At 37.3% G+C, this 24,401-nt stretch overlaps 8 protein-coding genes across 13 annotated transcripts; 5 read left to right on the forward strand and 3 right to left on the reverse strand.

Moving 5' to 3' along the window:
- Window positions 1–79: 79 nt before the first annotated feature.
- Window positions 80–1,878, forward strand: LOC103312205 (uncharacterized). Of its 3 annotated transcripts, none has more exons than XM_015977403.2 (10): window positions 80–205; window positions 255–440; window positions 487–620; window positions 669–792; window positions 840–988; window positions 1,032–1,089; window positions 1,148–1,318; window positions 1,363–1,500; window positions 1,550–1,713; window positions 1,762–1,878. In XM_015977403.2, the coding sequence occupies exons 2-10, from the start codon at window positions 276–278 to the stop codon at window positions 1,805–1,807; spliced, it is 1,149 nt and encodes a 382-aa protein (XP_015832889.2). In that variant the 5' UTR covers window positions 80–205; window positions 255–275; the 3' UTR covers window positions 1,808–1,878. The 3 variants fall into 3 exon arrangements, with proteins under 3 accessions (XP_015832889.2, XP_008190486.2, XP_064212105.1); XM_008192264.3 differs by having other exon boundaries at window positions 83–221; window positions 268–440; XM_064356035.1 differs by lacking the exon at window positions 80–205 and having other exon boundaries at window positions 228–440.
- Window positions 1,879–1,932: 54 nt separating this feature from the next.
- Window positions 1,933–3,017, forward strand: LOC103312201 (hypothetical protein). The gene is made up of 3 exons (XM_008192247.3): window positions 1,933–2,092; window positions 2,138–2,374; window positions 2,423–3,017. The coding sequence occupies exons 1-3, from the start codon at window positions 2,045–2,047 to the stop codon at window positions 2,966–2,968; spliced, it is 831 nt and encodes a 276-aa protein (XP_008190469.2). The 5' UTR covers window positions 1,933–2,044; the 3' UTR covers window positions 2,969–3,017.
- Window positions 3,009–7,871, reverse strand: Cpap3-d2 (cuticular protein analogous to peritrophins 3-D2). Its single transcript, NM_001080099.2, is given in 3 exon segments — window positions 3,009–3,593; window positions 3,643–4,062; window positions 7,791–7,871. Coding segments are annotated over 3 exon segments (768 nt in total). The 5' UTR covers window positions 7,831–7,871; the 3' UTR covers window positions 3,009–3,285.
- A 1,828-nt stretch (window positions 7,872–9,699) lies between these two features.
- On the reverse strand, window positions 9,700–11,599 carry LOC662144 (sodium channel protein Nach). The gene is made up of 8 exons (XM_064356204.1): window positions 11,326–11,599; window positions 11,115–11,275; window positions 10,921–11,068; window positions 10,743–10,873; window positions 10,468–10,693; window positions 10,242–10,422; window positions 9,943–10,197; window positions 9,700–9,902 (listed from the first exon to the last, which is right to left on the reverse strand). Exons 1-8 carry the CDS (start codon window positions 11,443–11,445, stop codon window positions 9,700–9,702), a joined length of 1,425 nt encoding a protein of 474 aa, XP_064212274.1. The 5' UTR covers window positions 11,446–11,599.
- A 756-nt stretch (window positions 11,600–12,355) lies between these two features.
- Window positions 12,356–17,258, forward strand: LOC662109 (regulator of nonsense transcripts 1). Of its 3 annotated transcripts, none has more exons than XR_511331.3 (8): window positions 12,356–12,868; window positions 12,921–13,148; window positions 13,193–13,372; window positions 13,419–13,631; window positions 13,684–14,075; window positions 14,487–15,557; window positions 15,619–16,696; window positions 16,744–17,258. XR_511331.3 is itself a non-coding variant. In XM_008192246.3 (7 exons), exons 1-7 carry the CDS (start codon window positions 12,689–12,691, stop codon window positions 16,640–16,642), a joined length of 3,288 nt encoding a protein of 1,095 aa, XP_008190468.1. In that variant the 5' UTR covers window positions 12,356–12,688; the 3' UTR covers window positions 16,643–17,258. The 3 variants fall into 3 exon arrangements, 1 of the variants encoding a protein (XP_008190468.1); XR_511332.3 differs by having other exon boundaries at window positions 16,753–17,258; XM_008192246.3 differs by having other exon boundaries at window positions 15,619–17,258.
- Window positions 17,259–17,333: 75 nt separating this feature from the next.
- On the forward strand, window positions 17,334–18,532 carry NANS (N-acetylneuraminic acid synthase). Its single transcript, XM_008192244.3, has 3 exons — window positions 17,334–17,485; window positions 17,534–18,100; window positions 18,149–18,532. Exons 1-3 carry the CDS (start codon window positions 17,357–17,359, stop codon window positions 18,503–18,505), a joined length of 1,053 nt encoding a protein of 350 aa, XP_008190466.2. The 5' UTR covers window positions 17,334–17,356; the 3' UTR covers window positions 18,506–18,532.
- On the reverse strand, window positions 18,492–19,323 carry LOC103312200 (uncharacterized protein). The gene has a single exon (XM_008192245.3). The coding sequence runs from the start codon at window positions 19,238–19,240 to the stop codon at window positions 18,530–18,532; it is 711 nt and encodes a 236-aa protein (XP_008190467.2). The 5' UTR covers window positions 19,241–19,323; the 3' UTR covers window positions 18,492–18,529.
- Window positions 19,324–19,499: 176 nt separating this feature from the next.
- Window positions 19,500–24,334, forward strand: LOC103312198 (uncharacterized). Of its 2 annotated transcripts, none has more exons than XM_008192243.3 (10): window positions 19,500–19,991; window positions 20,038–20,181; window positions 20,235–21,523; window positions 22,434–22,542; window positions 22,753–22,936; window positions 22,988–23,132; window positions 23,384–23,643; window positions 23,692–23,963; window positions 24,013–24,136; window positions 24,188–24,334. In XM_008192243.3, exons 1-10 carry the CDS (start codon window positions 19,792–19,794, stop codon window positions 24,212–24,214), a joined length of 2,754 nt encoding a protein of 917 aa, XP_008190465.2. In that variant the 5' UTR covers window positions 19,500–19,791; the 3' UTR covers window positions 24,215–24,334. The 2 variants fall into 2 exon arrangements, with proteins under 2 accessions (XP_008190465.2, XP_008190464.2); XM_008192242.3 differs by having other exon boundaries at window positions 19,501–19,991; window positions 22,422–22,542.
- Window positions 24,335–24,401: the final 67 nt, after the last annotated feature.

A 24,401-nucleotide genomic window follows, 5' to 3' on the forward strand; every position in this document is an offset into this window, starting at 1 on the left:
TTTTATTTATAGCGACGAATTTATCTACTTATCTTTATGTAGTATAGGTAGAACCGTTTGCTAATTATTTGGCTACTTGTTGTGTTAATTTTAAGTATTTATTCAGTGTGTTGGAAACAATAGTCTGAATAATAAAAACAACCAACGACATTATTTCGCTTCTTGAGTCCAGTAAGCAAACATGAAAGAAAAAAGCGCTTGAACTGTAATAATTGTGACTGGTAAGTGTCCACTTTCTGCATTTCTGTTTTTAGCAAAATTAATCAGGTGGCAAAATGGTTATTATAAGCAAACCGCTATTTTACGATAAACTTGAGCTTGCAATATCGTGCCGGGAGTTAGTTCATCCAGATGTTGGCAGTTGTACGAAAGCGAATCTCAAACTTTGTTCGGAGGATTTTTTAAAAGGAGTGTTTTATTTCTATTTACCCATTCATTTGGTAACTTTACTAATCCATTTGAAACATATTATCATATTATTTTTAGTTGCAAGTTATTCTCGATTATAGAAAAATCAAGCGCAAGCATTTTCTCAAAAATCTGCTACAGAACGTCCTAAGGTCTGAATGTTTCGGTGTCAGTTTTGGGGCACTGATAATTGCCACAATCTGTCTACAACGGTAAAATATGCAAAACCGAAAACGCGACCTAATTTAAAAAACACCTAGTCATTTTACAGAACGGTTCCATTATTATTCTCTATTATTACTGCCAGGTGTAGTGGCAGGAATTTCTCTACGATGGGAACACCCTAGAAATCGGCAGTTAAATACGATTCTTTGGGCCAGTTTGGTAAATAATGCGCTAATCGACAATTGATTCAGTTTTAAATTTTTTAGGTTGTTGAGGCGTTATTCAAAAATTCTTACTATTTCAAAATATTCAGTTATTCTCCGGTAAAAGAAACGCTTATTTTTATGATTTTTAGTTCTCTTTTGATGCATTTATTTGTAAACAGGGATAAGAAACACATTCCGTTCAATCTTTGGTGTGCTACAATTTTTTTTATTTTATTTAATAGATTTTTTTAGGTTTTATAAACCATCCCACCCAAAAAAATTCAAATTCACGTTGTGGAATTATTTTATCGTGCGTCTTAAATAAAATTTTTATTTAAATAATTTATTACAATGTAATTTTTTGTTAGGAAATTTCAAAGTATTTCGGATTCGGCTATGGATTAAATAGTGTTAGGTGCGTCTTAAAAGACGCCAAAATGGTGTTTAAAAACCCTCTGCAATTTGTTAGAAAAACGATCTTTAACAGAAGTAATGTTAAATTTGGAATAATTATTGGTGCTTACGTTGGTTTATTTAGGGTAATCTACAATGATTCCGTTTACTGTTTAATAATTTTTTTCAGGGGGTTTCAGTTTTACTTCAGAAATATACGGACTTTGAAAGAGCAAATGCTGCAATTGCAGGACTTGTAGCAGGATTATCTTACTATATTCAGCCAAATATGACCGTTTTGACCACCGCTATTGTAACTGTTTTTCAAGTCAGTATGACCAAAAAGTGTATACATCATTTCACACTGTTAATTTTAGATATTATGTCAGCAAATTGCAACCAAACCAAAGTTTCGAAAAATTCCGTTTGCTGAATTAATTTTTATGTTTTGTAATGGGATTCTTTTCTTCAATAGAATTGTAGCTCCAGTTACTTGCCCAAAATATTACATGAATATGCTTCGAATTACTGGAAATGGAGAGTACGTTTATACAAAATAATTGTCGCGAAAATAATTTACTCGTTTTAGACTGGAAAAAATCTACGTTAGACTAGTGAACAAGTATTTGCCATAAAATCAAATAGCTAATTAGTTAATTTTTGTTTACTTTTTTAACACTAATAAACCTCTAACATAAATTTGAAATCATCGTTCTCACTTTCCTTCAAATAATAAATAAAACAATAATCATCCCTTCTTCCCATTTCCATGACAACGGCAAAAAACAAAGTTTGTTTATTTGCATTTTCCGAAAAGTCAAACGTGTCATAGTTTCCGAGTTTTCAAAAAATACTTTGAAAAGTTTCTCTCAATGGAAACCGGTGAGGAAATGTTCGCTAAGCGATACACCAACAAGGAAGTAAGTTTTCCGTGCAATCACTACGTTAAATAACCTCGCATTTAGCAAGAAGACTTGACCCGAACCAACATCGTCATAAATGTGCGTCCTCAGCCGAAAAAAGAACTGTATCACTTGATGCAACCGTATCCAAAAATCGGTTATAACCAGAAACCGTGTGACGAACCGATCGATTTGACCCAAAACGCCAAACGAACCATCAAGACTGAAAAACTTGAACCTCCGACCAAAGTCGTGGTTAAATCACGCGGACGCCGCTCCAGGATTTATACGCATCATAACGTACAAAGTTTATTTTTTTTGGGGTAAAATTATTACGTTTTTTTTTAGCTTCCGGACCCCAACCAGCGTCAGGCGTTTTTCACTGACGTGATAGAACTGCAAGCGACCGAGACCAAGCAAGCGGAGATTCTCAAAGCCGCCAAGTCGCTTTTTTCGAAACGGACCAGGACTTTGTACCATTGGATGTACCCAAACACGCCCAAACAACAAATTAAGATGGCCGTGGCCAACTCGTGGGATAATCTCGGAGTGCAGGAAAAACAGTTTTACATATCGCAAGTTTTGGTGCGGTTTGGGTTCCCCCAGTGTAATTTAATGGTAAATCCACAATTGGGTGGGATTAAAGAATTACCACCATTGCCCGACTCCATGGATGGCAATTACGCAGCAAAAGAACTACAAACCGCAATTTCAAGCATTTCTGAAGCTGGTTCAAGTGAAGGGAAACGGCGGCAAGGGAGACCCCCTGGCAGCAAGAACAAGAAGAACAAAAATGAACTAATTACGTATAAAATCGCCAAGGATTTTCAGGATGATCCCGAACTGAGCAAAGAACTGGAAAAGTTCGCCGTTTCGTTCGATTGTTTCAAATAATTACTTTCGTGTTGTTTGTTGGAAATAAAAGTCGAGTTGTTTTAAAAAATGTATTGATTACGCTCATACAAACTTAAATATTTATTTATTCACAACGTGTTACGCAACAAGGGAAAAATAAAAATACTGGCACTAGATGAAGTTGGAGTAAGTAGAGAAAGGTAATTGAACAAGTGAAAGTAAAATTAAATTCACACATAAGGGAAATAAATTAATTTTTCATTGCATAACGAAAATGTCAAATGTGGCAACAAGTTGTACCCCAGTCAGGTACAAATTCTCTCGCTTTAAAACTATTATAAAAAGTGGCAACTAGTCTAATTCCTTGGTCTGTTTTTCTCCGGCACGGGGATAGCACCGGGGGGTAAATTGAAATTATGTTGTTTATTTTTCGGGTTGTTTTGTGGGATGTTGCTGTCGTCGTCCTCCTCTGGGGGCGGCGGTGGAATAGTACTTGGGACGTCGCAGTCTTCGGTCGGGGGCACAACACACCGTAGAGACCTACGGTCGAAGACTAGCATAGCTGGGCACCTTTGCAAGCGGGGGTAGCCCCCTTGACACTGCCAGTATCTATTGCACGATTTTCCCAAGGGGACATTACCATTGGGGTCATCATTACAAAGAGCTGTAAACCAAATTAAGTTTTTCGCTACAAAAGAAATGGTTTAACTTACGGTGTTTCTGGCACCCGTCTACGTTTTCGGGCCAGTCACAAGAATGCGTTCTTTCGTTGTATAAAAGCCCGCCGATGCAAAGCTGTTCCGTGGCAGTGCCATTCCAGCACGTCCAGTACCTCGTACAGGAAGTCTCGTGCCCGAAAATGCCATAAAGCCAGTCACAGTGTTCGGTGGAAATGGGCGGGTTTGCTTGCTGTTTGTTGTCGCAGTAGTTGGACCTCCACGGATAGTCGCAACCTTCAGTCACTCCGCGATTTTTTCCAGCAAAAACTAGACCATTAGGACAGTCGTATAACTCTTGTTGGCCGTTCACACATTCCCAGTATCTGTCACAATAAGTTTCGTCTCCGACCACTTTCGATTTCAGCTTGCAGGGATCCTCTTGGTTCCCTTTGAGCTGTTGGGCTCGCACGCAGCCTAAAAGAGCAAAGTTGAAATGGAATGTGAACAATTTCTAATTTTTCCGTATAAGTCAAAGTTGAAAGTAAAAGTTCTTGTGTAATTTGGGTGGAGTGCAGTCACGAACTTGCGACCTTCCTGCGGATAGGTACACCTAAGCGAGTGCTAGGCAGTTCCTACTCTCTCTGATATTTTCGTTAATTGTAGTTTGCATTTGCGAGATTTATTGTGGGACATAAAAGTGTGTTGAAATTATGAATCCAGATTTTTCAAAAACGACTCGTTTGATGTTGAAGACGACCTGAATTTTACAGTCCCTGCAGGGCATGCTGTGCACATAACGATGATCCTACTTTCTTTTTTTGCAGAATCTCGATGTGTAAATGCGTTACATAAGTCTAAATAAATAAAATGTGTTACTTGATAACGAGAATTCGGATTTTGTAAATAACACAAACATTGATATTTGAAAGTTGACTCACAAAAATCAACCTAAATTCATCAACATTGATTAATATCATGTGCAATAGTTTAATGAAAAAACTTCATGAAGTGCATTGGTGAGCTAATATCATCAAGGTGATGAAATTTTCAAAACAACATTGAAAAAAATTATTTCCAGACGACACATTTCTCGAGTTGCGTCACATGTGAGAATAACATTTTCTTCATTGTTTAGAATAACACTGTTCTCCCAGGGAATTTTTACATAATTGTGAGGCTACATAATGCTACAAGCGTTTATGTAATAATCATATTATTGTCCAATGCATCCGCCCTAGATGATTAAGCTGCGAAAACGCAACCATAAAAATAACATTTTTTTAAAGCTGCTACAACTTTCGGGACATTCCATTTTAACGGACGGGACACTTTTTTTTAGATCTTGTTTTCATTTTTACGAACAGTATGAGTAGAAGCAAATTTTTCTTTATAGACACTTATTACCAATCAAAATGCAACTTACAAAAATTAGAGCCACATTTTTTTAATTTGAAATACGAGCAGGAAAAAGAAACACAAATTGATGACGGATGGGACACAAAAAATTCTTACATTTTTATCGTTCAATATTAATTCCAACAACTATTTTTAAAGTGAAAGAAGAATAAGATAATGTGCAACGACATGACGGACGGGACAAAAAAATCTTGTGTGTGAATATAGCTCTAAAAAATTAATTCAGACAGGTTTTAAGTATTAAAAACTTTAACAATATTGAAGTTATTTTTTAAATGTTTTTGATTTAATGTTATTGTATTTATTCTTGCATTCCCATGCTTCTAGAAGTCACATAAATCCTTGTTATGTATCTTCTAACTTTTCGACCAATTTGTTAACTAATTTATTTGCCGTGTCAATATTTTGCAATTTGCTGATTCGCTGCTTATCATAATTAATAAGGTCTTTTACATAATTCAATTTAGAAACGGTCACACTTTAACCTTTCGGTATTTTTCCCGAATTTGCATAAATATTTTAGCTACATATCAGTATCAGTTTTTGAGTTTCACACGAGTGCTGCATGAATTATTTTGAAAGATTGCGGTTAACGTTTTATGACTCAACAATTCAACTGTACATTCTAAATGTAAATGTGGTATTTCCGACGATACTTTATTCTAAACACATGCGAAAAACGTTCGTTTCATGTCAATTCATCACCAGCCCAAAATTCTTCAAGTAATATGTTGATAACAATCAAGTCATTGTTAGTGGGCAAGATTAAAATTCCAAGCTAATGAATTCTAACGAAAGATCTGGGCGGATTCTCTGGGAACACCAATAAAAATTACGTAAAGATCGCTCTCAAGGCCAGAGGAGTCCTTTTACTTTTAGTTCCTCGTTGAGGATAATGTAAAAACGTTGTGGTCAACATATGACACCTGGTCTTGACCTACAAATGTTCTTTGTGCAAATTGTAGAAACGGATGACCACTGAACCAGATCATGGTGGTGGTTGTTGAAAGTTCAGGGTCACACTGAATCTCGCTCTACTTTCTCTATTCATCCTGTGATAATCCACAGATCACCTTCGAATGGGAATGGTTTCCCATCATCAAGGATTACTCCTACGCTGGAATTCAGCTTGTGGGAAAAAATCCCAAATGGCTAAATGGCATCGGTCCAGACATTGTGAGAGCTCACTTTCTCTGGGTCACTTTCTCATTCACATCGTATCAATAACACCTATTATTTGAAGATGGGACTCGATAACTTGTTACACTTTTTTGTGTCATTTCGCTTTCGAGATTAACCTTAATGATTTTTCTCTTCAGTACCATGTGTATTATTTATTTTCAGTTTATTTCCGTGACTAATGCGAATGAAATTGTCCTTACCTAACCGTTTATGTAACCCATAATTTCAGTTTATGTCAGGTGGATTTATTTTTATGTAAACATGGCTCATCCCAGCGAATAAAGACCATTACTCAACTGAATTAATTAAATAATTAATTATCGCCGTTTTTATGAACCCTGTCATTTTTAACCGCATTGCATAAGGAAGAAGAACCTTAAATATCAATGTTTGTAGCTTCCTTCTTTGATGTACCATTTGACATTTAGCGCAAAAACAATCAAAGAAATTTATTCTATTTTTAAATCTTATGCACCTCTTGGTGCACGTGAAAGTCGCCACCAACAATGTTATTGCATTATTTGAACAACACTACATTTTCAAAATGTTAATTACAATACGTCTCCGGACTTTCTATTTAGAGTGAAATGTGCAAATCCAAAATATTTTTTTTGATACATAGAAAGTCTAAGCATCTGTTACACCTGATCCATTTTGTGAGAGATATCTTGAGAAGAAAATAACTATTATTTGTTTTTTTCTTCAAATCAGTTTGAGAGAAAAAAAATTGAAGAATTATTAAAATTTAAAAAGAAATAATTTATTCGCTTCCTAAGTTGTGGTAAGAGATCTAAACTTAGTTTCACTAGTCAGCAGACCATTATAACTTGGAATACTTTATTATTGCTGGAAGAGCGTAGGTGGGTATTGACAGTTTAAAAATGTTATAAAGTATCTAAAAATAAAATACATATTGTGTGCATTTATTATACGAACTAATTGTTTTTTTAAATACTAAAAATTCAATATAAATAAATAATTTCATAAAGCACAGTTTGTCAACTTATTAAATTATCTGCGGAGTGAAAATAAGTTCTTTTATATTCCTTCTAATTACTATTTCAAAATTATTATTTAATCAAAATTTATCCTAGCATCAAAAAGTTTATAACTGCAATTTTGTTATCTCTCTTTTACTCTTTCTCTTATTACACTGACAATATAAAGAAATAAAAAAAATGACACATTTATTCATGCATACGTATGTTCTTTTATGTTTGGTTCTTTTTTAATATTTCTTTTATACTTTTTTGTTTTGTTGTTTAACTGTTATCTTTGAAAATGCAATAAATAATAATTCTTTTAGTAAATAAAAAAAATGTGTAGTATGAACTATTTTATTTTTTACGTATTAATCCAAATATCCAAATAAATAACCTTTAGCCTTAAGCTCCCAAATTGTGTGTTTATTTATTTATTATATTATTTTACGGAAATACAATACTTTAGGAATGTTTTATTTTTAATTAAACGAACTGCACTAATAGAATTACGAGTGTTATACAATGCTTACTGTGGTGCACCTTTTTCCTGCCAGAACTTCTGCTTTCACTGATTTAAATTTGTATGTAATTAATTATAGTCAAATAGATAGAAATGCTCACCAAAAAAGGCCAAAACCAAAACGCACACCGCACTCCTCATGTTTAAAATCACTCACACTTTAAATCCTTTAAACTCGCTGGATTCTCACCCGATACTGAAGAGCCACAGTACAGAGCTTCTGGTTTTGACAGAAGAGACACAGTAGTGGTACCCCTTTCGAAAGTGGCCGCCACCACCACACCTCACTCTACCAGGATGATATAACATTCAAGACAACTCCTCTGCCTCGAGGAATTGATGAAAAATTTTGTAATTTGTTAGAAATGCCACGAGAAAAATTCCAAAATCATCAATGAGGAACTTTAACTTTGAACTTTAAGATCCTGAGAAGTGATCGTATTCTTAAACTGTTTCATCGAGGCATAATAACCTTGACTCTTCTGAAAGTTTGAAAACTAACCGCCAATTAAAATAAATCTCATTTTTAATGGGCGAGTTTTTTGATGCTATTAGAACGATAAAAGAAGGATCTGGATTTGCATAAATAAGAGCGGTTTCGACAAACAATCGCTGATTAAAGCTCGGAAAGTGAAAATAAGTGTTTAAAAAAGTCGTTTACACGCCACTTAATTTCCATTCTACGAGATTATTACAATTTCCATAATTTAATTAAAATTAAGATTTTTATTGGTGTAACTTTCTGCTTGGCTTCCAATGAAAGTCGGACAATTATTCAGACGCACATTTGGTCAGTTGTACACAAAATAACTAATTAGAAACCATCTTTCGCAATTAGCTAATCCAGATGCGCTAAATATTGTTTATTGGAGGATAAAATTTATAAAAATCGTCCAAAAGTCCAAGATTTAAATTTGCATTATTTATAAATAAACGATGGAATTTTTAAGAATCCAACAAGAGTAGCTGAGACGACCTTGGTATTTAACAAGGATGTTTCTTGGGTGGAATGCAACTGGACATCAATCTTTGCACAAAGCTGTAGAATTTCAATGCGAAAAAAATTAAGCGGACTTTCGTGTTTTTAGTTTTGTCGTTTCTTTACTCTCATAAACAAAGCTTAGTGTTTTTTAATTTTAAGAAAAGAAGAAAACTGCAAATAAATCGTTTTATTGGTACAATATTTCACAATTTTATTGACAGTGAAACAATTTAATTGTTATCGTATTCCAAAGGAAAGCGCAATAATAATAAAGAAATTTATATTCACATCGAGAAACTATACCATTTGTGGCCTGGCACAATTAACAACAGAACGATTATTTACGATACATGGTGATGGTCAACAACCTCTAATAATTAATTTTGTAACAACAAAGTAACAGAAATGCTCCAATTAGCCATCTTCAGTGCCAGCCGTTCTAACTTTCGTTTTTCTTGTTTCCTCATTCATTGGTGGTTCGTGAGTACTTTTAAAACGATTCTTCCTGTTATCCATTGTTCTCGCTAAACAATTAACAAATTATCGTGATCATCCAATTCGGAACAGTTTGGAAATATTCAAAACTTTGCTAATTACTCTAGAAAAATGTCGTAACCACGTCCACATTTCGTAATGTGATTCCGTCCCAAACAATAGACTTTCTTTCGCTCTCTTGTGATAAATCCTGTTAGTTGCGTAAGTTTGCTTCGAAAAATGTGCGACGACAAATTATTACAAGGAAAACAGTTATCTGTAGGTAAATAATCGCGTGATGCAGACAGACGTTGGACTTTTATTAAAAGGCAACAATGGATTATTAGCCTTGTCTCAATTCCCATCTCAACGTAGCCGTCTGGAACATGAATAATTCAAAATTTATTTCCCAGAATGCTAATTGAGGCCTTGACGCGCCAAGATTTTTCTTCTTTCATCGAAAAAAATTAAAAAAACGTGAAAGTCGTGTGTGATTTACTGCAGTTATTGTGAGAGCTGGAAGAAAGCATTTCACGCCTCATTAAAAGCTGCACCTAATTGACAAATTCATACAAAGTGCCGTACTTATAATAAAACGAATCTAAATTATTATCAATCTCTGATTTTTTTATTTCTTTGTTCCTTTCATGTTTTATGTATTTGTCGCCAAGCGGACGCACGAAAAAATAATAAATAATCTCGACCACTGTGAGCAAACTTGCACCCACAAACAAACCAACAGAACCACCAACTGAAACTAGAACCAATTTGGTAATCAATTTAAATTTTAAATTTACCAAGCATGGTAAGTGGCGTTTTCACCACACTTCGGCTGTAACGTAAAGTCGGAGGATAAACGATAAAGTCAATTCGAACCTGGCTTTTGTCATTTCGGAACTGACTCGAGTGTATTGGAGTTTTTGTAAAGCCAATATTGACGACTTCAACGTCGGAGCAAGAACTCGTACAACTGCAAGAAGTTGTTTTCTCCTTAACTTTCTTGTTATCAATTGTGCACAAAAGCCCCTCAAAATCACAGTCTTTGACTTGATCTAGAAAGTAGTTTTAATTAATAGTTTATGAACCGACTTGTTACCATTGTGTGGTAAAATGTGATAAGTGCAATTGCAAATCTCCCTTTGGGCTTCAACAAGACATTCGTTCACGCAAGCTGAAGTACTGTACAATTTTGCATGTTGCAAGTTATTTTCATCGTAAAATCGACAACCACGATTTGCGATTTTCATCAACCTGGCGGCTTCGTCCGTGAAAGTTTCCTTTGTAACAATTGTAAAACAGTCACTCAAATGTAATCAATTTACTTTAACTGATAAAAACGCCTTGTAGGCTGTTTTAGCAACAATTCCCGAGCTTGTGCGTGAATCTAGCAACACAAACTCGCTGGAACTTTCCTTAGTAGGGACGGAGTCTTGGCTCAACCCATACACAATGAACCCATCATGGTACAGCTCAACTGATAAGTTGCCATAACCGAAATTTGAGTCGCGCGTTATTTTGAAAGGGAGGTCTTCCCGACTTGTGTATTTTCTAATAAAAATTATTTTTAAATTTGTTTGGTGAAATAAAAGGCAAGTACCCTGAAACCAGAGAATTGAAGCCAAAGCAAGGCCCGTGGTAAGTGTCAATGGGCAAGAATTCGTCACAGCAGGGAAATTCTTCGTTGTTGTAAAAGCACGAACTAATTGCTTCCGAACAAGTGCTGCGGAACTGCAATTAAACGAGTGCAGTTATGTTAACTGGGAAAATACCACAACCTTATGCATGTATTGCGAGTAATTTGTTAGCAAGCATTTGTCACGTAGAGCACCATTTGGTTGGCAAACTTGCGTGTGTCTTATGGAACCGTCGAAGAAAACGAAGGTTTCGAGTTTGGGGAACTGTTGAGATATGGAACCGAAAATTCTTCGAGCAGAGAGAGTTATAACAAAGAAAATCACAATTAACTTACTTCTTGTTAGCTTCGAGCATTTTTTTTGGATTTGATCGTTCGCAAATAACAATTGAAGGAAAGTTTGTTTGCCAATTTAAGTAAGATGTGTCCACTGAAAAGGATATTTTTTGGTTTTGATACTGGTCTAGTGCGTTAAACATTAGCATAATCGATGCGGCCTGTGAATCTATTTTATTGTGGTAAAAATTTGACGATTTGTGGGATTTACCCAAGAAGTTAGGACACATATTGTCCAAAAAAATCTTTCAGTCCAGTGGAATCTCTTATCAGCTATGAAATGCAAGCCATGTAGAGACGTGTTTAAGAAATATTTTGTAACAATACTCATTGTAGTGTAGTTGGGAATTTGTAATCAATACTATTTATGAGTTGGGTCATAATGCAGTAAAACTTTAATAAATTATTAATAGATGTGTTGAATTGTCGCTGTACAAAAACCTAATAAAAAGTTAACAGTTTTCAAACTATCAATTATATCATCGTAATATTTATTATGTATCTGTGGGAAACCAGAATGATACGTGAGCATTTAAGTAACCGCAAGCTACTTAAACATGAGAAGAATTAAAAAATAAGGAGTGCCAGTTGTAATAAAGAGCATGTGTGATTTCTATTAATTTAATAAAATACAGTCATTTCTTGATAATGTTTTTATTGAGTCCACGTTCTATTTTTATGGATAAAGTTTGTAATAGCAATATCAAATTCAATAATCATAAATCATAATAATTTCGCCATTTTTCGTCCATTTTTAATTTAATAATTAGGTAGGCAAAACCAAATGCTCAGTTGTTTTATTGGTCATCTACTCAATAAACTTATTACGTTTTTTAGTTTTATTTATTTCGACAAAAACATTCGTAAATTTACGTTCTTTTAAAACGAACATCATTTTATGTTTTTGACTTATTACCGATAAAATTTCACTGAAAAATCGGCTGTTTTTGAAAAATGTGTTTTTTTTATTTTGATATGCCTCTTTTTTGCAGTCATGTGTTGAATGTTGAATAAAAACCGAAAAATCAATAAACTTTATGCTATAATTTTATAATAAAAATAATGTTTAAATGTAAAATTTACAAAAAAGTGAAAAATCAAATCATAAAGTGACGCAGCCTTAGCCACTTCTACAATCAAACATATGCTTATCTCTCTTTAACTTAAAAGATTGCGATACGTGTCTCACTCCGATAAGATGGTAACCACAATGATAACACCGTGCCAACCAACGAAAAAAAGCTTAGGGATTAAATTAGACAATAAGGTTGTGCAATAATCTATTTCCTAAACCACTTTTTAATTTTGAGGCCATAAAAAAGATCAGTGCGCTAAAAACTGAAAAAGATAGCACGAGTGTTTAAGTTTCCCGCTCCGTCAATTATGCTTCGGAAAGAGAAATGACGATAAAAAAACAAATGATTAATCAGGAAAATATGGCGCTTGCCAGGAGAAAAATGTAGAAATTTTAAAGTAACCATAGTCGAGTTGTCATCAATTGAAGTGTTAAAAGTGTTTCATCAGTAAACGTGAATAAACCCGTGCTTCAATTCGTTCGCGACGAAATCTCCAAGATGAGTGTCGACGCATACGGCCCCAGTTCGCAAACTCTCACGTTTTTAGAGACCGAAGAAAACGACTTGATCGGGGCTGACACCCAAGGATCCGAATGCGAATTCACCGATTTCACAATTCCATCGCAAACGCAAGCCTCGCAGCACGACCACGCGGGCCCCAAAGTTTCCGGTGTACAGGTTAGTGCAAGGTCGCCCCCTGGTTCAGTGTCGTATGACGTTGTTGTTTTAGCTCAACAACAACATCAACAACAAAATCGCCAATGCGACGAGTGCTTTAGGGGAACTGCAATTCGAGGAAGAGGATGAGGAGTATTTCAACAGCAAGGAGCTCCCGAACTACGCGTGCAAGTACTGCGGCATTCATGAGCCGAATTGCGTTGTCATGTGCAACTGCTGCAAAAAGTGGTTTTGTAACGGGAGAGGAAACACCTCAGGAAGCCACATAATCAACCATTTGGTGAGGAATTTCAACTTGGAAACTGTTTTTTGATTGGGGTTTAGGTCCGAGCCAAACACAAGGAAGTGACCTTACACAAGGACGGCCCTTTGGGCGAGACAATCCTTGAATGTTACAGTTGTGGCGTCCGCAATGTTTTTGTTTTGGGGTTCATTCCTGCCAAAGCTGACTCTGTTGTGGTGCTACTTTGCCGCCAACCTTGTGCCGCCCAAAACTCACTTAAAGTAAGTCATTGCTTTTAAAATAGGACAGTTTTCAAGCTTTTAATAGGACATGAACTGGGATCAAGACCAATGGAAACCACTCATTACCGACCGGTGTTTTCTCACATGGCTTGTAAAAATACCATCAGAACAGGAACAACTGCGAGCGCGCCAAATCTCAGCCCAACAAATCAACAAACTTGAAGAACTTTGGAAAGATAATGTTGATGCCACGTTCCAGGATTTGGAACGGCCAGGAGTTGACGAAGAACCGCAACAAGTTAGTCTTGTTTGCACAGTTCTAACGTATTTATTATAATTTTTTTTGGTAGGTTTTATTGCGATATGAGGACGGTTATCAGTACCAAAACATTTTTGGTCCTCTTGTTAAGCTTGAAGCTGATTATGATAAAAGATTGAAGGAGTCTCAGACTCAGGAAAATATTGAAGTTAGGTGGGATGTGGGTTTGAATAAGAAAACAATTGCGTATTTTACTCTTGCTAAAACTGACGGGGATATGAAATTAATGCACGGAGATGAGTTGAGACTTAGATACGTGGGAGAAATGCATAAATCATGGGCGGGGGTGGGACACGTTATCAAAGTTCCTGATAATTACGGAGAGGATATTGGCATTGAGTTGAAGAACGGAAATGGGGCTCCCACCGATTGTAACAGCAACTTTGTGGTGGATTTCATTTGGAAAAGTACCAGTTTTGACAGGTAAATTTCGTTGTTGTGATAGAAACAGAAATAATCACGTTAATCTCTTTATGTATCACATTTTTTATTTATTTTTTTAATTAATGTTTTACTGTTAGTAGTCAAACGTTGAAAGTACCATTGTTATAAACTTTCACATTAAATATAAGTATAATATTACAATCAAACTTTATTTTAAAAATCACAGTAATTAAAAAAAAAGCATGAGAGAAGTGACGCATTTTCACTTCTTATTTCCGAATGTTAAAAAAATCTTTGTAAGATGTTAATTTTAAGCGTTGATATTTCAAGCTATATTAATGTGGTAATTTTTTTATAAGGTTTCTAAGAATATTTAATTAAAAAAATAATTATGTGAAAACAAGTTTTCACGTCGTTTTTTTCTGAGCTCGCCTTTATTGTTAATTGCAGGATGCAACTCGCCTTGCGAAAATTCGCCGTTGACGATACATCCGTTTCCGCCTACATCTACCACCGCCTCCTCGGCCACGAGGTCGAAGAGGTCCTTTTCCGTTGTCACCTCCCTAAACATTTTTCGGCACCTAATCTTCCCGACTTGAACCGTTCGCAAGTCTACGCCGTCAAACATGCCCTCCAGCGTCCACTCTCCCTCATCCAAGGTCCTCCCGGAACGGGAAAAACCGTAACTTCCGCCACCATCGTCTATCAATTGGTGAAACAAAACGGCGGTCCAGTCCTAGTCTGTGCTCCCAGTAATACGGCAGTTGACCAACTTACCGAAAAAATTCACAAAACTAATCTAAAAGTTGTAAGATTGTGTGCGAAATCACGCGAAGCGATTGATTCGCCTGTGAGTTTTCTTGCATTGCATAATCAGATACGTAAAATGGAAGCCAATACTGAACTCCAGAAGTTGCAACAGTTGAAAGATGAGACTGGAGAGTTGAGTTCAGTTGATGAGAAACGATACAGAATGTTGAAAAAATTGGCTGAGAAAGAATTACTCGAAGCTGCCGATGTTATTTGTTGTACTTGTGTGGGGGCAGGTGATCCACGATTGGTTCGTTTGAAATTTCATTCGATTCTGATTGATGAAAGTATGCAAGCGACTGAACCCGAATGTATGGTACCGGTGGTACTAGGAGTGAAACAATTGATTTTGGTTGGTGATCATTGTCAGTTGGGTCCAGTTGTTATGTGTAAGAAAGCAGCAAGGGCTGGATTGTCCCAAAGTTTGTTTGAGAGGTTGGTGGTATTGGGAATTCGACCGTTTCGCTTGGAAGTACAATACAGGATGCATCCAGAATTGTCGCGTTTTCCCTCCAATTTTTTCTATGAAGGGAGTTTGCAAAATGGAGTTTGTGCCGATGAAAGGAAGTTGAACAAGATTGATTTTCCATGGCCGGTTATTGACAGGCCCATGTTTTTCCACGTGACCCAAGGGCAGGAGGAAATTGCCGGGTCTGGGACTAGTTATCTGAACCGAACTGAGGCAGCTAATGTCGAAAAGATCGCCACTAGGTACGAAAATCATTTGGTTTTTTTTCTGTTTGCCTATTTTTTTTAATTTGCTTTTTTACAGATTTTTGCGGTCGGGAGTTAAACCGGAACAGATCGGTGTTATAACCCCATATGAAGGTCAGCGAGCTTACTTGGTCCAATACATGCAGTACCAAGGCTCACTTCATAGTAAGACTTATCAAGAAATTGAAATTGCAAGTGTCGATGCGTTCCAAGGACGTGAAAAAGATATAATTATAATGTCATGTGTGCGTTCAAATGAACATCAAGGAATTGGATTTTTAAACGATCCTCGACGTCTCAACGTTGCATTAACTCGCGCTAAATACGGAATAATAATAGTCGGGAACCCGAAAGTACTATCAAAACAACCACTCTGGAACCATCTTTTGTCGTTCTACAAAGAACAGAAAGTCCTAGTTGAGGGACCTTTGACAAACTTGAAGGAGTCGCTGATTCAGTTTGCAAAACCGAAAAAACTGACAAATTCGGATAATCCGGGCTCGCATTTCATGACGACTTCGATGTTTGATGCCCGGGAGGCAATGGTACCTGGCTCGATTTATGACAGGACTAATACTGCCATTAATGGCCAGTTTAATTATCCTCGTGGGGCTGTTCCATTGGATATCTTTAGTAGGACTCACGACCCGATTAGTTACATTTCTCAAGAGAGGGCTCAAGCTGGCATGAATTTGCCGGTTCCAGTTGGCGTGTTTATGAATATGGCCGATGTTCCGCCACGTTTTTACAACCAGCACCAGCAGGCCATGCAAGCGCGCCAACAGCAGAATTCCCGCACTCGCAAACCGACAATGCGCCAGAAGGGCAAGACTTTGAGTCAGGAGCAGACTCAGCCGTTCAGTCAGAGTTTGCAATTGACTCAGGGAATGTCTCAGCCTGGGTTATCCCAGCCCGGGTTCAGTCTATCGCAGCCTGGACTGAGTCAACCGGAGCTCAGTCAGGACCCATATATGGCAGAGTATCAGTCACAGATGGACGGCTTGTTGTCACAAGACTCGACCTATCAGGGAGACCGATCGGCATTCTATCAGCCAAACGCTCAGTTCTCCCAACCATATTGATCACGTTTACACGGAGATGTTTAAAAAAATCGCGGGAGCGGTTAATGAAAATTTGTAAGTGGTTGATCTGATTGTCGATTGTCAAATTATCAGTAACGCAGCACACACAGGTCCATGACGTCGAATACCGATTGAGTAATAACAGAGAAAGTTCAATGTCATGACGCACCTTTGTGATGAGATCAGACGACTTCTACAATCGTGAGAGCGCGACATGCATCTCCAAGAAGCCTGTAGATGATTGTTTTCACACCTCTGCTGTGACAAACTTTCCATATTTATTTCAAACATTCATTTTTAGTTATTTCGCATCGTTTTCATATTGGTAATATTACGCACTTTGTTTAAACCTAAATTGTAACAAGCATGGAAGAGTATTTTTCTACTTTGATGGAGACGCAAACACGGATCCCGTCTTAAACTAACGAAGTAATATTATCAATACAAAAATCCTAGTGTCTATTTTAATCTTTGTAAAATTATTGTTTTAGCTAGTTATTAGTTATTTTAATTTTTTGGTATAAGTAAAAACACCTGGGTTTTTTTGGGGGATAGTATATTTTTGTCCATATTAAATTAATTTGCTTGTAACACATTAAACGAAAATTTAATGTCAGGTGTACTAATTTCGAAATTCCTTCCCTTTGAACACGATTTTAATAAAGCCTTGATCAAACGAAACGACTCTTTATTTAATCAGTGACTTCCGTTAAAATGGCCGAATTACAAATCACTCCCAAACGCACAATTGGCCATAGCCATCCTACCTTTATCATCGCCGAAATTGGCCAAAACCACCAAGGTGATGTAAAGATCGCCAAAAAATTAATTCAACTGGCGAAGGTGAGATTAACAAAAAAAAACAGTTTTTTCTAGACCATTTTTTATTAGGAAAGTGGGGCCGATTGTGTTAAATTCCAGAAAACCTGTCTCACTGAGAAATTCAATAAATCGGCCCTAGCCAGGCCATACCGTGGCCCCCATTCATGGGGGCGCACCTACGGCGAACACAAACAATTTCTAGAGTTTACAAACGAACAGTTTCGCGAATTGCAAAGTTTTGCCGCCGAAGTTGGTATTTTATTCACAGCGTCAGCAATGGATTCACAATCTTTACGATTTCTTGCCAGTTTGAACGTCCCATTTATTAAGATAGGGTCCGGTGATTCTAATAATTTGCTACTGATTCAAGAAGCCGCAGCAATGAATGTGCCTTTGGTCATATCAACAGGAATGCAAGACCTGGGGGGTGTGAGAGCCACTTATGAGTGTGTCGCTCAGTATCATAAAAAATTGGCGCTACTTCATTGCGTTTCTGCATATCCTACACCTCCCCAGGAGATAAATCTTAACGTTATTAAATTGTACAAGACGGAATTTCCTGATGTTGTGATTGGTTATTCGGGACATGAGCTGGGGATTGATGCCAGTGTGGCTGCTGTGGCACTGGGGGCTAAAGTAACCGCAAACGAACATACAACTTTATTTTTTTATGCAATTTTTTAGATTATCGAGCGTCATGTAACACTTGATAAAACCCAGAAAGGGTCAGACCATCAATGTTCACTAGAACCACAGGAACTTAAACTTTTAATTGAAAAAATAAGAGAGTTGGAAATTACTTTAGGTAAGCCTGTAAAGGCCTTTCAACCTTCTGAACGACCGTGTTATGCCAAACTCGGCAAAAGTTTAGTTGCTGCCACAACTCTACGAAAGGGCGATATTTTGCAACATGAAAATATCAAAATCAAAGTTGCTGAGCCGAAAGGAATCGACGCTTCTTTGCTCAAAGATGTGATAGGGAGACGTGTTAAAGGAGTTATTAATGAGGATGAATCAATTTTAAAAGAAAATTTGGAATAATTTATTGAATAAATGGTTTACAAATCACTTTTTTCGTTCATACTGCCAGACATAGACCGGTGCTTGGGTGCGGTTACCTCTCCGCACTCGTTTTGGGGGCAAAACGTTCTTCCTATTCTCCACGTGTCTTTTTATTTCAATTTTTTGTTGAATGACTGATAGTTCCTTCTCCCTGTTGATTCTCTTAGCTAGTTCGTTGTACAAATGTTTCTTTTTCTTCGCCGCTTCAGCTAAATCATCAAGGTTCACATCAGGCAACTCTTTTTTGGACAGCTGTTCCAGTTTCTTCTTCTTTAATTCGTCCTTGTCTAGATTCTTCGTGAAATAAATATGTTTATTCTTAACACTATGATCCACACTTGCTAAATGCAACTGTGCTTGAAGCTTCTCAATTTTCTTCAATTCTTGTGTCCGTTTCGTCGTGATGTACTTCAAATCTTGGCTTCGCATTAGCCTTATTTGTTCAAGTGTGTCTTCCGCTTCAGTCTCTTTTTCAAAGTGCATGCCATTTTCCGTTTTTGAGTTAATCATGTGGTGGTAAAACTCATCAGGATTTTTGTTGAGGGCTCGTTTACGCAAAAGTTTAAGGGTTTCTTTCTTTTCGTTGAAGTCTTTGGCTCGCTTGACATAATCCTTCTTTTTTTCTAATAGACCGAGGTGCTTGCGTTCCTCTGGCTGGTGCCGCTCTTTGTGGCTTTTCTGGTGGGCCTTTGCGGCCTTTTTCCAAACAGACATTTTCAAAAAAATCAACACATGTGTCAATGATGAGAAACCAACCTTAAAATTGCTATTTTGACAACTACTAAGTCTGACAATGTTGCCAAATGTTCAATAATAATATAGTTCAGGTGTCATAAACGAGAAATATAATTCTTTATATTGCACCTGACAATAAATACGGTGTTTTTGTGGTCTTGTCAAGAATTATTTAATTGTTAGAATTTGTAATATTTTTTGTGGTGTAAATTTTGCCCACAGTTTGGCAATGTTGCATTCATTTATCTCAAATAAAATTGCAAAACCTTGACCTTACTCGATGATTTTATTCGTTTAAATAATAAAAACAATCACACTGTGACCCCATAATGGCTTTTTTCCCCCTAAACACCTAAATTTGTGTTTCAAAAAACAGGTTGGTGGCCTTCGAGTCAAATGATCGGCAGTAAAAATGGCGTACTCCTTTGTGTCAAAGTGCATTGTTTACTAATTATTGCGGCACTGCAATTATGTAATTTAAAAATTACGCTTAAACAAAGTGGCGTTAAATTCTCTTTACCCTTTTTACCATGTCGAAGAAATTATCAATTACTGATCCTTTTCAACCAAAAATCACTCGCAATGATCGATTTGCTCAAATGTCCCATCAAGAAAAAGTAATTGAGCAGAAGAAGAAAGAAATTCAAGCTAAATTAGAAGCCAAACAAAAAATTAACGCCGAAAATGCACCAAAGGCTGGATCACCAACACCGTCAAAAGAATCAAAAAGGTATCCAATTTTTTTCGTTACCAGTCTCTTGAACTGTCTTATTCAGCCCCCCTAAGAAGCCCGAGGGTAAAAACACAAGTGGTTTTAATTTGTTTTCAAACGACGGCTCATTTTTGGACACGTTCAAGCAAATGAAGGAGAAGAAACTCGATTCTAAATTAAAATCATTCAAAGCGAAGGAAAGTTTCAGGTAAAATGAGCGGAATTTTCCATTTTTTAATAGGTGTAAAACGTGGTTTGTAGTGAGCAGCGTTCAAGTGGCAACAAAAACAGCAGGTGGTCCCAAAGACGTCGCTCGCCTTCTCCAAAAGAGCGCAATTTAAAATCTCGAATATCCCGCTTTTCTGACAAAACCAACACTTTCGAGCCAAAAATAACAATCAACACGTCATTCAGCAGCCCCGTGTCCCAACAACACAATTTCGACAATCCCCAAATGTCCATAAGCCCCCAAAACGTGACCGGTCAGCCCCTACTGAAAAACATGCTTCCGCCACCAGGTGTCGTCTTTCCTACCGTCACCCAACAAAGTAGCGCCTCTGTGATTGCGGCCCCACCGCTCCTCCTCAACGTGCCGCCCCCTCAAATAGTCCAAAATCAAGTGAGCAGCACTCTCCTTCTGCCAAACTCCCAAGGAAATGTTCTCGTGTCCACTCCAACTGTCAATGTGACAATCCCAGCATCTGGCGTTTTGACAACTGTCACTTTACCACCGTCTTCAGTTTCCACAGCCACCGCCATGCCGGTGCCGCCCCCATGCGTCCCAACAGTGGAACTAGCTTCAATCCCACCCCCAAACCCCATCCAAGTCCAGAACATCCCCCAGCCCGCCCCCATCCAGGTCCAGAACATCCCAACGCCTACTTCAATCCAACTCAACGAAATCCCCAACCCCAAACCACTCGATTTACTGGCAATCCCCACCCCCAGTGAGGACAAATCAATCTCAGACCCCGATTTTATTAAAAACGTCCCACCCCCGAACAAGTCAATCCCACCCCCGAATTTACCCGAAACAAATGTCAACGTCCCACCGCCCAACACGCTGCCGCCCCCCAACATAATCCCCGTCAGTATCCCACCCCCCCAAACCATCACAACCCAGAACCTAACAGTTCAGAGTATTGCCACTCCTTGTCAAAATATTCTAGTACATACAATCCCACCCCCGCCCCAGTTACAAACTATACAGAATATCAGCACGGGAGTACCGCCCCCAAACCTCCAAAACCAAAACAATTTCGCATCGATTTCGGTGGTTGTACCGTCTAGTCCTGTCACCGTCAGTAATACGATTCCTTCGCTTATGGCACAACCGATTCTACCGCCCCCAGGAATGGGCATGGCAACGGTTAATGTGAATTGTCCGCCTCCGATGTTACCGCAGCTTCAAGCACCACCCCCGAGTTTTGTCAATCAACCGCCCCCAATCACCAATCAAATGCCGCCGATGAATGTGCCGCCACCGAGCACTACGATGACTATGATGAATCCGGCGCCCATTTCGGGGCCTTATCACGATATGAACGCAGGTAATTTGGGGTTAATTTCCTGGCTTTTATTCGCATTTTGTAATTTTTTTTTATTGTGACACATTAGTGTGGTTATTTCATTGGTTTTTGTAAGATAAGGTAAATAATCTTGAAATTAGCACCACTGAGGCGCGGTTTTTTATTTTAATAAGTTACTTTTCCAAGGAGATAAACTTTTTCTAATGTAAAATTTTCTGTTTAAAAAACAAAATCTCAAAGTTTATGCTTTTAATTTCTTACTTTTTTCTGCTAAAAACACTTTTGGTGTGAAAATAAAGGTAATTGATGTCATAAAACTCAATGTTTTTTTTTCTAATTACTTAGTTGAAAATAACCAAAATAATTATGTTATGTTAAAAAAATTACTTACATGTTATACATTCAGTTAGATATAAGTTTTGAAAGAACTGGCAGAACTCATTCAGAACATTAATATTTAATATTTATTTAAAATTCTTAATAGTTGTGGAGACTTCAGATAATATTAATTTATATTGTATGAAATTTGTGATATATTTATTATAATTATAATACATATCAATGATATTTATAAAAAACGTTAACAAACAAATCCTGTGATTGGTTAAATAAATGTACTTATTTTTTCCATTCAGTATATCGACAAAACCAGGTGTTGAAACTAGTTTTAAGTGTCGTCTAAATCACCCAACACTAACATTTCACATTCCAATAGCTTTAAGTAAATTTCAGGACGATTTCTTAGGTGCATATAATCCGGAGTGCAGTACTGATTGTTTTAAGAATCGTAGCTGCAGGGATGATTCGTTTGTTTTCAACTTTCGGCACAGTTTTGCGTTTGAATCATCAACACACTTTGGAATAAATCCCTCGAGTCATCCCTGCTTGAGCACGGGGCTTTTAGTGATGTGTTGTGAAGTATTTCCCCCAGGTACTCCAGATTATGAAGCGATGGCGTCGCTCGGCCGCATGGTCGCCCAATGCGGACCTGGCATTGAGGAGGTCGTCAAGCAACGCAAAACTCAAGACCCCAATCTGTGGTATGCAGGGACACCACGCTACCAGATTAAGTCCATTCTCATGATACACGCACGCTTTCGCCAGTTTTTTCTTTTTCTTTTTCGTTTAGTTCCACTTCCATTCATTTGACGAAAGCAAAGCGATCTAGTCAGAAAAAAGGACTTGGTCTTAAACCTGCGTCGAATGCATGGCGCCAACGATTAATTTGTTACGATTTCAAATGTTTTTAGGTTCCTTTTTCACAAAGAATCGGCCGCCTATCAGCAGTACCAACAATTGGTCGAACAATTCAAACGAGAAGCTGACGAAACCAAAGACACACAACACTACAAACCGGAAGATATTTACGAACCGGAAATGGCTATTGAAGACGATAGCGACACTAGTATGACGCAAGAGCAAAAAAAGGAACCTGTAATTATTCAAATTCGATTTTTGTTCAATTTTTGATTGTGATTTGTGCAGAATGACCACGAAAGTGAGAATACAACTAAACGGAAACGGAAGAGTCGCTGGGGTGATAAAGACCCAACGATACCTCCACCCACTGTCATTCTGAATAACACAGTCTTGCCAAGGCCTGGGTTAATAACGCAAAATCAACCGAGTGGTAAGACACATTTTTTGCATTTTTTTCCAGTAATCCGTAGACTGATTGTTTCCAAAACGTAGATTTTGCAAAATAAATTTTCTTTTCAGTTGGTCGGAACGGCCTCTTGTGTCCGGCCAATCCCTACCAAAACTAAATTTAGCACATTTTTATTTAATTTAGTTTATAGGAGAGATTTTTGTTGCTTTGAACACAAAACGTATGTAACTGGACACGTAGAATTATTGAATTTGTTCATTTCGCTCATTTAGGAAACGTGATGTTGTCACAAATAACGCGAAACGATCCCGGATTGATCCAATACGTTGTAAATACTTACGGTTCGACGAACTTATCCGAAGAAGAGTGGGACAAAGCCGAGGATCATTACAAAATCAATCTGCTTTATCAAGACATGATGAAAAAACGCGCAGAATTGGAGAAACTGCAAAAGGCCGGGAAAAACAAATACGACTATGATTCAGACGAGGACGTGGAAGGGGGGACTTGGGAACACAAATTGCGAGATAAAGTAGTAAAAACTCTGGTTTTTAACGTAAATTCGAGTATCAATTTTAAGGAAATGATGGCAACGCAACTCTGGGCCCAAGAACTAACCCGTCAAGCTGAGGGTAAACACCACATTGGCGATTTTTTACCACCGGACGAGTTCAATAGATTTATGGAAAAGAGCAACGCGAATAAAGAAGGCCGTATGCCGAATTTCTCCGATTACAAGGAATTTAAAATAAAAGAGGACAATATTGGGTTTAAAATGTTGCAAAAGTTGGGATGGTCGCAAGGACAAGGGCTGGGGACCAACGGAGCTGGGATTGTTGAACCCGTTAATAAGTTAGTTTAAGTGGTGTGTTTTGAATTTGTTAGTTTTGTGTGACTTTAGGGCTGTTAAACGTGAGCATAACCAAGGGTTGGGACTTGGGGATGATGGTGGTAATAAGGAGGATGAGTATGAAGCGTATAGGAAGAGAATGATGCTGGCTTATAGGTTCAGGCCGAATCCTTTGGTACGTAAGCAGAATGGAGTGATTATTGTTGAAAAACTAAATTGTTTTTAGAATAATCCAAGGAGACCATACTACTGAATTGTGTGAATTAATTACGATTGTAAATTTGTATAAAGTGTAAATAGTGCAGTATTATGTTATTTATCTTTGTGTATATTATGCAGTTGTATTTATTTTCAATAAATTAATTAAAAGGAACTTTTTTTTTATTTTTTTCAATTTAATTATTTCTCGTTCGAATGTAATAGTGGACCAGAGAAGTCAC

This window comes from Tribolium castaneum, chromosome 4, assembly GCF_031307605.1.
Source record: "Tribolium castaneum strain GA2 chromosome 4, icTriCast1.1, whole genome shotgun sequence".
In the NCBI taxonomy this organism is placed as follows: domain Eukaryota; kingdom Metazoa; phylum Arthropoda; class Insecta; order Coleoptera; family Tenebrionidae; genus Tribolium; species Tribolium castaneum.

What these genes read in the sequence shown, in the direction of transcription:
- LOC103312200 (XM_008192245.3), bottom strand. Translation starts at nt 19,240, where the DNA reads ATGTCTGTTTGGAAAAAGGCCGCAAAGGCCCACCAGAAAAGCCACAAA.
- NANS (XM_008192244.3), top strand. Translation starts at nt 17,357, where the DNA reads ATGGCCGAATTACAAATCACTCCCAAACGCACAATTGGCCATAGCCAT. An exon ending in AATTAATTCAACTGGCGAAG is followed by an intron (nt 17,486 to 17,533) that starts GTGAGATTAACA and finishes ATTTTTTATTAG; the next exon opens with GAAAGTGGGGCCGATTGTGT. An exon ending in CTGTGGCACTGGGGGCTAAA is followed by an intron (nt 18,101 to 18,148) that starts GTAACCGCAAAC and finishes GCAATTTTTTAG; the next exon opens with ATTATCGAGCGTCATGTAAC.
- LOC103312198 (XM_008192242.3), top strand. Translation starts at nt 19,792, where the DNA reads ATGTCGAAGAAATTATCAATTACTGATCCTTTTCAACCAAAAATCACT. An exon ending in ACTCAAGACCCCAATCTGTG is followed by an intron (nt 22,543 to 22,752) that starts GTATGCAGGGAC and finishes AAATGTTTTTAG; the next exon opens with GTTCCTTTTTCACAAAGAAT. An exon ending in AACACAAATTGCGAGATAAA is followed by an intron (nt 23,644 to 23,691) that starts GTAGTAAAAACT and finishes ATCAATTTTAAG; the next exon opens with GAAATGATGGCAACGCAACT.
- LOC662109 (XM_008192246.3), top strand. Translation starts at nt 12,689, where the DNA reads ATGAGTGTCGACGCATACGGCCCCAGTTCGCAAACTCTCACGTTTTTA. An exon ending in TTGACGAAGAACCGCAACAA is followed by an intron (nt 13,632 to 13,683) that starts GTTAGTCTTGTT and finishes TTTTTTTGGTAG; the next exon opens with GTTTTATTGCGATATGAGGA. An exon ending in AAAAGTACCAGTTTTGACAG is followed by an intron (nt 14,076 to 14,486) that starts GTAAATTTCGTT and finishes TGTTAATTGCAG; the next exon opens with GATGCAACTCGCCTTGCGAA.
- LOC103312201 (XM_008192247.3), top strand. Translation starts at nt 2,045, where the DNA reads ATGGAAACCGGTGAGGAAATGTTCGCTAAGCGATACACCAACAAGGAA. An exon ending in AGCGATACACCAACAAGGAA is followed by an intron (nt 2,093 to 2,137) that starts GTAAGTTTTCCG and finishes CCTCGCATTTAG; the next exon opens with CAAGAAGACTTGACCCGAAC. An exon ending in GGATTTATACGCATCATAAC is followed by an intron (nt 2,375 to 2,422) that starts GTACAAAGTTTA and finishes GTTTTTTTTTAG; the next exon opens with CTTCCGGACCCCAACCAGCG.
- LOC662144 (XM_064356204.1), bottom strand. Translation starts at nt 11,445, where the DNA reads ATGAGTATTGTTACAAAATATTTCTTAAACACGTCTCTACATGGCTTG. An exon ending in TTCAATTCTCTGGTTTCAGG is followed by an intron (nt 10,694 to 10,742) that starts GTACTTGCCTTT and finishes AATTTTTATTAG; the next exon opens with AAAATACACAAGTCGGGAAG. An exon ending in AACGCCACTTACCATGCTTG is followed by an intron (nt 9,903 to 9,942) that starts GTAAATTTAAAA and finishes AATTGGTTCTAG; the next exon opens with TTTCAGTTGGTGGTTCTGTT.
- LOC103312205 (XM_015977403.2), top strand. Translation starts at nt 276, where the DNA reads ATGGTTATTATAAGCAAACCGCTATTTTACGATAAACTTGAGCTTGCA. An exon ending in GCCACAATCTGTCTACAACG is followed by an intron (nt 621 to 668) that starts GTAAAATATGCA and finishes AAAAACACCTAG; the next exon opens with TCATTTTACAGAACGGTTCC. An exon ending in CTTACGTTGGTTTATTTAGG is followed by an intron (nt 1,319 to 1,362) that starts GTAATCTACAAT and finishes AATTTTTTTCAG; the next exon opens with GGGGTTTCAGTTTTACTTCA.